The 11,351-nt window shown below is 30.7% G+C and overlaps 1 protein-coding gene and 1 long non-coding RNA gene across 3 annotated transcripts; one reads left to right on the forward strand and one right to left on the reverse strand.

Moving 5' to 3' along the window:
* The first annotated feature begins 603 nt into the window (after positions 1-603).
* Positions 604-3,591, forward strand: LOC107922949 (heat stress transcription factor A-2d). 2 transcript variants are annotated; one of them, XM_041081131.1, is made up of 5 exons: positions 604-1,212; positions 1,753-2,806; positions 2,898-2,955; positions 3,090-3,163; positions 3,238-3,591. In XM_041081131.1, the coding sequence occupies exons 1-2, from the start codon at positions 907-909 to the stop codon at positions 2,482-2,484; spliced, it is 1,038 nt and encodes a 345-aa protein (XP_040937065.1). In that variant the 5' UTR covers positions 604-906; the 3' UTR covers positions 2,485-2,806; positions 2,898-2,955; positions 3,090-3,163; positions 3,238-3,591. The 2 variants fall into 2 exon arrangements, with proteins under 2 accessions (XP_040937065.1, XP_040937066.1); XM_041081132.1 differs by having other exon boundaries at positions 1,753-2,955; positions 3,241-3,591.
* Positions 3,592-8,465: 4,874 nt separating this feature from the next.
* On the reverse strand, positions 8,466-9,730 carry LOC107922727 (uncharacterized). Its single transcript, XR_001691416.2, has 2 exons — positions 9,044-9,730; positions 8,466-8,760 (listed from the first exon to the last, which is right to left on the reverse strand). It is a non-coding gene; the product is annotated as an uncharacterized lncRNA (long non-coding RNA).
* Positions 9,731-11,351: the final 1,621 nt, after the last annotated feature.

The following is an 11,351-nucleotide window of genomic DNA, read 5'->3' on the forward strand; positions in this document are numbered from 1 at the left end:
AATATGTACAAGTCAAATTAGGCTCAAGTTTACCTTTATTAAATTGAGTTGGACTTGGACAAAAAAATAAACTCATTTTTCAGACCGACTCAAACTCAAACTCAAACTTAGAAAATTAATTTAATTACTTTACATAAAATCGACCCAATTAATGATCATCTCTATTCACAAAACAACCAACGTTTAACTGAAAAAAAAACCTTCAATTAACCTCCTCAATTGGGTTGCTGGCAAGTAATTTCAAATTAAAAATGGGTATTGCACCACACATTGCCCTTCAAGTTCCAGAACTTTCTAATGACCACACAAAATCTGGCTGACTCTTGCTAGCCCAAATCCAATGAAGGAGAATGATACACGATCTAAATTCATTTAAAAAAAAAAGAAGAAGAAGAAGCTTATTTATATTTAATTAAAAAAAAGTTAATTTCATCACGTTATTATAATTACACACAGATAAAACCAATAAAAAAAAGGGTGTGAGTCTATACACATATGACATATCTAATCTATTATATTACATAATATCTGTACTTAATCCCTTTATTTACGCGGATTTATTAGCTTTTCCCTTTTTTCTTTCCTTTTTCTTTATATAACTACCATACTGGACTATAACGGCATAAACTACCTTCCCAAACAAGAATCCGTCCACCACAATAAAATCTATAATCGTATCAGTTCTCTTTGGATACACCTTCTTTTTTTTCTTTCAAGACGTTAGTTTGGAATATAGGAACCGTCCCCTGTTCTAAAGTTCCCAATTTTTTTCTTTCCTTTCGACCCCTCTGCGTTTGATCAAAACAAAACTTCAGCGATAAACTTATAAATCGCCAAAACAAGAAATCAAATTCAACAAGGAATTACATCAAGTCGTGTTCTTTGAAGAAAGTTTCTTTTTACACCATGAATCCATATTTTCCGGTAAAGGAAGAGTACCCGAGTTCAAGTTATTCACAGTCCGACGATGATGCGCCACGGATGATGGAGCTGCCGCAACCGGTAGAGGGTCTCCACGATTCAGGGCCGCCGCCATTCCTTACCAAGACCTTCGACATGGTGGATGATCCTAGTACTAACTACATAGTTTCTTGGAGCAGCGGAGGCAGCAGCTTTATTGTATGGGATCCTCACTCTTTCTCCACTAATCTCCTCCCTAGATATTTCAAGCACAATAATTTCTCTAGTTTTGTTAGGCAGCTCAATACTTATGTAAGTGTTTCTTATCTTATCCCTTAATTTCTGTTCTCAATTTTGAATCTTCTGTTTTAAATCCTTATTTCTCCCAAATATTACTGCATTACTGCTTCTTCTTCTTCTTCTTGTGTGTGTGTGTCTTCTAAAATTTCCCTGTTTCAGCTATCTTTCATTTTACGCGAATTAATTCATAACTGCTCTGGGATTAAAGCCTGTTTTCAGTCCAAACTCTGGAGCAAAAATGGTTGCTCACTTGGTCTTTTTGGTTGTTATTTTTTCACCCCCAATAGTTCTTTTGGAAGTGGGACCTTGCCCAATTATTTTTGGATGGCAAGACTCGGAAATAAAGGATTTGTTTATTAAGTGTATTGTCTGCATGCTCTTTGTCAAGTGATTGAATCGTTTACATAGTCTATCTCTGTCGTCAATGAAATTAAAAACAAGTTTTTTGTTTCTTCTGTCTCAAGTTTTTGATTGGTAATTGTGTGATTTAATTTGCCCTGAATCTTTGATGGTTGATAAGTTGATAGTTTGGAATTTTTCATTTTCCTGCAGGGTTTTAGAAAGATTGATTCAGACAAATGGGAGTTTGCCAATGAAGGTTTTGTCAGAGGCCAAAGGGATCTTCTAAAGAGTATTAGGAGAAGGAAGACCACAACTTCTCAGCTCCCAACATCTCAACAAGCTCTTGGTCCTTGTGTTGAAGTTGGCAGGTTTGGACTAGATGGAGAAGTTGATCGTTTGAGGCGTGACAATCAGGTCTTAACGATGGAATTAGTGAAGCTAAGACAGCAGCAACTGAGCACTCGAGCTTATATTCAGGCCATCGAAGAAAGGCTGCAATGCACAGAAAAGAAGCAGCAGCAAATGATGTCTTTCTTGGCAAGAGCAATACAGAATCCGTCATTTCTGCAGCAGTTAATGCAACAAAAGGAGAGAACAAAGGACCTTGAAGAAGCGATGTCTAGGAAAAGGATGCGGCCAATCGTTCAACTACCTCTTGGTGTAGACGTAGGTGAATCAAGCCGCGGTAGCGATGGGACGAATCCTGTTAAAACTAAACCTTTAGAATTTGGTGATTATGGATACCAAGTAACAGAATTGGAAGCACTTGCACTGGAAATGCAAGGGTATGGTAGGACAAGAAGGGGGCAAGAGGAATCCCAAAATGGGCATGAGCATCGAGAGAGCCATGACAAAGAACTTGATGAAGGATTTTGGGAAGAATTATTGAATGAGAAATTTTTAGAGTTAGATATACCAGGAACTGAACTTGCTAGAGATTAAGATGTGAATGTGAATGTGTTGGCTGACCGGTTGGGCTATTTGTGTTCAAGTCCGAAGTACAGAAAATAAACACCTAGATTCCATAGTATAGCTACTTATAAGCACTAGAATGCCATTCCCTCGGTGACAGATTCTCTTTGGTGGGAGGTCTTATCACATCCAGCATGTTTCTTTTACTTCATCCCTAATATTTTTCATCAAACGGGTCTTCAAAAAAGAGATATGTCATCATCATCATTGCTTTTATGCTTTCTTGTTATTGACAGGATAGGGGGAATTGCATACCAAGAACCGTGCCCGTGGAAAATCACTCTTGTTACTGGTGTTTCTAACCTCTTTTCTTCATCTGCCATTCCATTTTTTCCCCACTTTAATAATAACTTCACTGCTTATCTTTCTCCATCTCTGGTTAGGTTTTGCAGCTGTAGATTATAGGACCTGTGGTGGTCACCGTCATGACTTGGTTTCAAGGTTCTTGGTTTTTTTCCCCCTTCATTCGTTTAACCCCATGAAAAACACCCTGTGTACTATCCAGAAAATATTTAATTCATTAATTTAATTGGCTACACTCGTTTAATTATTTTCTTGGCCTTAAATGAGTGTAGATTGTTCTCCTGAAGCAGTTGAAAATGGACAAAATTAGGAGCCAGTAGCAAGAAAACACAGCAATGATCACTTGGTAGTTATTTTGAACTTTTTTGTCGGTTTCATATTTCGTGTATTTAAATTGGTGTCTTCTTTCTTATGAGACAGTAGTAAAAGAGAGACGTGGTCGGTGATAATGAACAATCATGGGGTCTTAACAATTGTACCAACGAAGATATTTTCATGGCAACGGCTATTGGATTCTCATTGGTCGCTTTCCAATCTTTTCACCTACTTTCAGAGCTCTCAACTGGTAATATACATATCTACAAATACCAAACAAATGAATCCGTTGCTTGCTTTTGCTCAATTCTCCTCTAATATAGATAAAATCCCAGAGTTCCCTGATAAACTCTTGAGATTATTATTATGGTTTTGTTGATTCGTCTAGGTGCTGTCTGTATCTTTATAAAGAATAACATACATGATCATATGCTCAAATGTGACTTTCATGGTGTCAAATATTTTCTCATTTTTTGTGGCTGAAATTGCATGGGCGGATATGTTGGCTACTAGTTTGCGCCACAAATCCATTGAAATTTGGAAGTGTTCCAAAATGGGGCTAAAAATTGTCCCTGCAATAAACAGTGAAACGATCGGAGTCATGATTTCCGCTGAGTCACACTGATTCATCCTCGTAATTTCTTTTGAAAATAATTTTGGGATTCCAACACGTATTGAATGACATTTTCTTTCTGTTACTTTTGAATCTCGGAATATATGTATTAGGGGTAAAGTAAAAAATTTTATTTAGGGGATAGAAACTAAATTATAATTTTTACAATAGTAAAAATATAATTTTTAAAATATTAAGTTAAAATTCTATTATTTTTAGTGGCGTTAAAATATAATTTTATCTTTATTAATTTAAAATTTTAAAAATTTTAAGTAGTCAAAATGAAATTTTTTTCATTTTAAGAGGATTGAGGATCAAATGAGTACAGAATATGAATATGTATTAGGTTACAATCTTATTTTATTAACACATATAACATCCTTGTAAGTCACTTGTGAAATATTTTTATTTTAATAACAGTGTTAGCTTTGATTTTTCTTTTTAAATTTACACACTTATTTTTGCACATGATTCATACATTTTTATTATATTTTTATGATATTATAAATGAGGATTTTTTAAAAATATTAATACTAATATTTTTTGGTGAAAAGAAAAGAAACCGAGCATATAAAAAACCCAGGAAGCAAACAAGGCTGACTTTGAAATTGAAGCCATAGCATCCCAAAGCAAACAAAAAAGAACTTGGAGAAATAATTACAATATAAAGTCATTAGTTACATTATAAAAATTGTGAATAATGAATATAAATATTTTATATGGAAAAATTTTAAAGTGAAAAAACTATAAGTAAATGAGTTTTCGAGTTTTTACTAAATGAGTAAATAAATCAAAGTATAATATAAAGAAAATTAATTTAAAACTCTGAATACAAAATTTAAAATCCAAAATTAATTTAAAATTCTGAATACAAAACTCAAAATTCTAAAAAGCAAATCAGTAAATAAAACTCTTAAATTTAATAGGACATTCACAAAAGGGATATAAAATACTTTCATGATTATTACAAAACTCTCACCAAAACTCATATACTACTACATTTTGACATTTCAAAATAAAGACACAAAACATATTTAAATAAATTAAGATTGAAATTTTAATCATATTAAAATATCTCTAAAATAATTAAAGTTATTATAGATATATAGACACTTAAAAATCTCCAAGTTTATCAGCTATTACCCAAAAATCTGCCCAAACAAAGCTGGAAAAGAAATATTTTATTCAGATTTTTTGTCCAAAATTCAAAATGTGAGAGTTGGCCCACCTTTCATTAAAGGGAAAGGGCAAAAGTAGATTTTTCTAGCTGAGCTCCATAGGCTTTAAAAAATAAAAGAAACTTTTACTTCTACGGATGTTTTTTTCTTTGAATTTTGATATCACATAATTGCATGTACTTTCCTTCTTCTTTTTTTCCTGCTATAAATTAGAGCCAAATTTCCACATTTTATCCTTTATGGTTTTTAAAAAGAATTTTTTTAAAATATGTTTGTATGATTAATATTTTAATAATTTAATTATTATATTTATTTTCTATCAAATTAAAATTTTTTAACTATTTTTTTATATAAGAACTTTTAATTGTTCAATAAGTATCACTATATACAATATTTAAAATTAATATGATAGACATAACATATACAATTATATCAATAAATTCATGGTTGAAACATCCCTCCTTTTTATATTTATGTAAATTTTGATGAATGACAATTTTTAAATCTTATTAAAATTTAATGCATTAACAACTCTTATTATAGTATAAAAAATTTGACACATTCAGATATTTGTGTTATCATATTATTTTGTGAGGCGTTAAAATGAATAATAAGAACTGAGGTGACTCCCAGTACTGTTTGGGCCCAATAACACAATATCTATCTACCCAGGCTCAGAGAAGATAGGATGGAGTTTGGACCATAAACGACAGAAACAAAATGAAGCCATAAATACAATATAACCATCTGGAACTAAAATTATCAAATCGAATTCACTTTCTTCGTCCCATTAGGTTAAATATCTTGCACATGTTGAACCCAACATCATATGATCGATAATATGTTCTAACATGAGGGTTGGTTCTTGCCTTTGGCTACAATTTACCATTTTAAACCATAATCACATGCATGGTGTATGCGACCCGATTAGTTGCCATTTTTGTTAATTGTGTCATAAAGTTGCTAACCTTTTATCAGTGTTTTTAGATGAGAAATGGAGACACCTCTTTTATGGTTTAGGGTTGCAAAGGGGTTCTGTTCCAAGGAAACAATGCATGACATGTGAGTTTTTGTCTTTTGGACAAGGCAAGTTTTTCTCTGTCCATACCATTATTATTATGATGGTATACAAATTGTCTTCAACTTTTATTTTTACTGCCTGATCTTAGCATAGGTTCTAAAAGATGGAAAACAGGATATCTGTGGAATTTCTCTGCGGGGGGGTAAAAAGTTATTCAAGTTTTCAGAAATGATTGAAGTCCACAAAAATATTAGGATCAAGTAGATATAATGAAGTTGAAGATGAAGATAACATGTATATATATTCTATGTATCATATTGGTGCAAACCAGCAAGACCGTGAATGGAGGGACCAAAAAGAGCAAATAAATTTGTAATCATGTCATTATTATTGTTATTGCAATAATAATAGTCTTGAATTCTTGATAGCATGGTCCTACTTCTGCCCTCGTCTCATCCGTGACTCTTTCTACTTATTATTTACCACAATCAACATATTCGCTTCACTGCCAATATGTGATTAGATTTGAAATTATATTTTATAATAAATTTGTACAATAAAAAAATTTAAAGAGAATTCAGATGAATAATTAACTGCAATCATTATAGAATATTTTGTACAAAATTATGAATTTTCTAAATATAGACTATCAAATTTTATCAGGATATATATCAACATAACATGATAAAAATAACTAAGACTCAATCATATAAAAATAACATAAACATATCTTGGTTTTTATGGAAGGTTAAAGCTCTTGTTAGAACTCGTTTGGTATGGGTTTAAACCGTGTAATCTCCATTCTCTACCCTAATATTGTATCAAAAAAATAAGATATAATGACTTTTTGGCCCTCCAATTTTACAAAAAATAGTCATTTAGCCTTCCATTAATTTTTTTCACCTCTTTTAGCCCTTGAATTTGTATTTTTGTCAAATCACCTCAAAATGGATAGAAAATTTAATGTTTATTAATTTTGCTAATGTGGTATACATGTGGATTGCCACATAGATGACACATTAGCATTTAATTAATTTTTTAAAATTTAAAAATATAACTTTTATATTTTTTTAATAATTTTAATGATTTTAATATTTAAAAACAGTTTTTATATTTTTTTGAGTTTTTAAATTTTTAAAAATTAATTAAACGTTGACATGTCATTCACGTGACAATCCATGTGTATGTAACGTTAACAAAGTTAAAAAACATTAAACTTTTCATTCATTTTAGGTGATTTGACAAAAAAAAATGTAAGCTTAATGGTTAAAAAGACAAGAAAAAATGAAAACTAAAATGTTTTTTTTTTTGTAAAGTTGAAGGGTCAAATAAATCATTATACCAAAAAATAACATAAGCATAATTCAATTACATGAATATGTTAAAATCTACATAAAAATAATTATTATGTGTAATAGAATACAAATACGATTATTAGATGATTTTCCAAACGCAAGTTTAATGTGTCAATTTATATAAGTATATAATATCTAGAATATATTTTTGGCAAAAAGAATATGATGATGCATGACATAAAAGTGAAAATTATTTTAATAATGTTAATTAGACTTGATAATTTCGGATATATGACACAATTAGGTAAAAGTATCGCAAAGATCTCTATACTAAAGTTAGATTACGTTTTGTTCATCTACTTTAAAAAATGGACAAATTAGTTCATGTTCATTAGATCAAAGAGTAAATTAGTCCTTTTTGTTAAAAATTTTATCTATTTGTACATATAAAAATTGACATACCCGACGGAATAACCAGATAATGAGACGTGGTGTGCCACATGTACGTTTTGCTGGCATGTAGAAACCAATTTTTGTTAGTAGAAATTGATGGTGTTTTTAACAAAAGGCCCAATTTGCTCTTTAATCTAACGTATTAGGATCAATTTGCTAATTTTTTTTAATAAAGAAAACAAAATACAATCAAACTTCTAATATAAAGGCCTCCATGGTATTTTTATTGAACTAATACACCCAAAAAGAAAAAACACAACTGATGAATGTGTAGAAATCTAATATAAAATAGATTATAAACATATAAATTCAGATAAATATATAATACGTTGAATATTATTACTACTTAAAAATAATACCAACATGATACAAATAATAGACATGTTTCTCTTTTCCTTTTTTCTTCTTATTTCTTTTTCTTTTTTTTTTCTTTCTATTTGAACAAAAAAAAAAGATAGAGAGAGAGAGAGAGTAAGAAATACCTTAAATTGTCCTTCAAATTTTAATTTATACATAAGCTTACTTGTCTTAAGATTATGCATCTCCACTTCAAATTAAGCAATTGTGTTTAATAGATTAATAATTATAGATTTAGTTTTTATTTGTTCTTATACATTTCATGGAAATGACTCTAACGCAAAAGGAAAATTGCAAGAATACTTTTTGTAAAAAAAAAAAATTCTCATACCATCATATTTTAGGAATTACTTTTTTTTTATAAGTTATTTGAATGTGGATAATAGATGTAACGACCAATTTTGGCCCGGGCCCGCTAAAACAAACCCCAAACCTATATATATAAAATAAATAATAATAATAATAACACGGTCCAATTACAGAAACCAATAGCCCAAACTAACAGCCCCAAACCAGCTACATAACCCCTAGCCCAACAATTAAACCTAACCCACACTTACAAGGCCCGATAGGCCCAAAATATTAAAATTAGACAGAGCCCTAGCTGTCTACTTGCGCCGCAGCAGTCCGAGCCCCCCAGCGCCTCCGTCCACGCCAACCCTGGCCTCCGTACGCCAGCACAGCCCTCGTACGCCACGCACGCACTCCGTACTTGCAAACAGACAAGGCAAAACAAAAAATACGAACAAAAAAAACAGCGGGGCAGTAGCAAATAGGGAATATTGTATTATTTTTCTCTTATTTTCTTCCTTTTTCGCCTATAAAGGCCTAAAAAAATCATTGTATTGAGACTACGAATAGATTCAACAAAAAAAGAACAATCAAATATATAAAATCGATCAAGGTGATTTTCCGATTAAAATCTCGGATTTCTTTTAGTTTCGTTCGCCTGGGTTTTGTGTTCATATATTCGAAAGAAAAAAAAGGGGCTTACCTTCGTTTTTGGTTCCCTCGAATCCTCACTGGCTCCGTTGCAATCGGAGTTTGGGTGTTGATTCTGAGATCTTTGAGCGTAGCCTTGGATTCGTGATTGGACGGAGCCTGATTAGGCTTTAGCGTGATGACCGGCGGCTAAACATGGAGGCCAAACGGCAGTCCAAGGGCGCCTCTTGATTCAGCCGAATGAGAGGGGAAGAAAAGGGGCTTTAGGATCTGTTTTGTTTTCTTTTCAAATGGCCAAGAATCAGTTTAGGGTTTGTTTAAATTTTGGTTTCTATAAAACGAAGGAAATGACATCGTTTTAGGCCAATTCCTATGGCTTCAAAACAGTGCCGTTTAAGAGCACCAACCCGATGACCCGGCCCACGTTCGGACGAGACCCGCGCTTTTGGCCTTGGAGGGTTAATTATGCATTAAGTCCTCTCCTTTTGCGTGCGCATTCAATCACGCCTTATCTATTCCGCTTCATTTTTTAAATTAGCCCTGTAATTTGCGCGTGTTTGCGCTTTAGTCTGTGTCTCTGCTCTGCGTTTTAGAACTTGGGTTATTTCCAATTCTAGTCCTTTTACATTGACGCGCATCACGCATTGGCCCTCTTTTGATTATTTTATTTATAAACTAGCCTATTCATTTTAATCGTATTTTAATTGAGTCCTTTTAATTTAGTTCATTATCTTTTTAATTCGTTTAGCATTTATTTTATTTTCATATACATTTTAAATTATTTTGATAATTCACTCTTTTATTATTAAACTATTATCTTAAAATTACTTTGTATATCATGTTGTGTCAAAATTTTGTATAATATTTAATTTACGTTTAATTTATATTAATAATGTATGATTTATGATAAGTGTAGTTTATTTTGTACACATTATTAGTTCTATGTTATTTTACACATAATTTCTTTTAAATCTATTTATTTGTATTTCTTTTCAAATTTATTACGTATATAATTTATTCTCTAAAAACATGTTTTATAATTTCCTTGTTATTTAAAATTATTTCATGTATATATTGTTTTATCATATATTGGTTTGCTATTTTGTCATGTATATTGTTTATTCTTTATCTTTATTATATCTTCATTATATATATTTACATTGATTTTCATTATTGTATATATCACCACCTTTAAGTAGATATATTTTGTTTTTTTTTAAATATATATTTTTGGTATGTTATTTGCTCCAAATCTCTTCTTCCACAATGTTTACTTTAATATTATTTATTAGTCTTATTTTTATATGCAAATCATTTCAAACCCATATGTTGCTCATTTGTAATTTTTTTCATATTAAATAGTTTTCAAATTGTTTCCATATTGTTTTGTATATTGTTTATATTGTTTTGTTATAAATTTATTTTCATACTTATATATACGTAAATGTTTCCTATATTATCAGTTTTGAATGGTTGAACATTATGCTTTTACATGCATTGTTGATATTCTATTATTTTATGTATTTCATCGTACATTTCCTTTTAAATCATTTTTTATACATATACATATATAAATTAAAAAGAACCTATTATGTATATAGTTCATTACACAAAAACATATTTTATTACATATTCTTTTGTTATTTAAGAACCTTTCATGTTTTGTATATTATTTAAGTTTTCTTTCATTTTGTATGTATATTGTCAACTGAAAATAGATGTTTTATTTTGCATGCTATTCGATTCAAGATCATTTGTAATGATTATTTATATAGTATTTTTATCTATGTAAATTGTTTTAAATTCAAGCATGTAGTATTCGTTCATCGATTCATCTTTTTTTATTGTCTTCTATCATATTAGTTTTATTTTGTTTGGTACATTATGGGGAAATTGTTTTATATTATTTCATGTATATTGGTTGCACATTATTAATTCGCCTTCTTATGTATTATTATACCATTTATTGTTCACCCATGCATGCTGTCGTTGCATTATTTATTTGTTCATTATTGCCATGTCAATTATTCTCCATGCATGATTGAGATTGAGCTATATTTCCAAGCTAATTGTACTTAGTTGTAAGTGTTTGGTAGTTGGTCAAATAAATCGTATTGCCTCCACTCTTCCATAGTCGTATCTTATGCGTACACCTATTACCTCATATCATCGTTTTCCACTTGGTTTTTGAGATGCGATTCTATAAAATCCAAATTTTTATGATTAATTTCGTCTTATTTCGAGTCGAATTAATACGTCTTAAGCTAGCTTTATAATCATTCATTCAAAAATTCTTTAAAACGAAGATGAGATTTGATATTTGACAATTCGCAAAATCGTGCCCTAACGTGTTGGGTTGC

This window comes from Gossypium hirsutum, chromosome A11 (genome assembly GCF_007990345.1).
Source record: "Gossypium hirsutum isolate 1008001.06 chromosome A11, Gossypium_hirsutum_v2.1, whole genome shotgun sequence".
NCBI classification, from domain to species: Eukaryota; Viridiplantae; Streptophyta; class Magnoliopsida; order Malvales; family Malvaceae; genus Gossypium; species Gossypium hirsutum.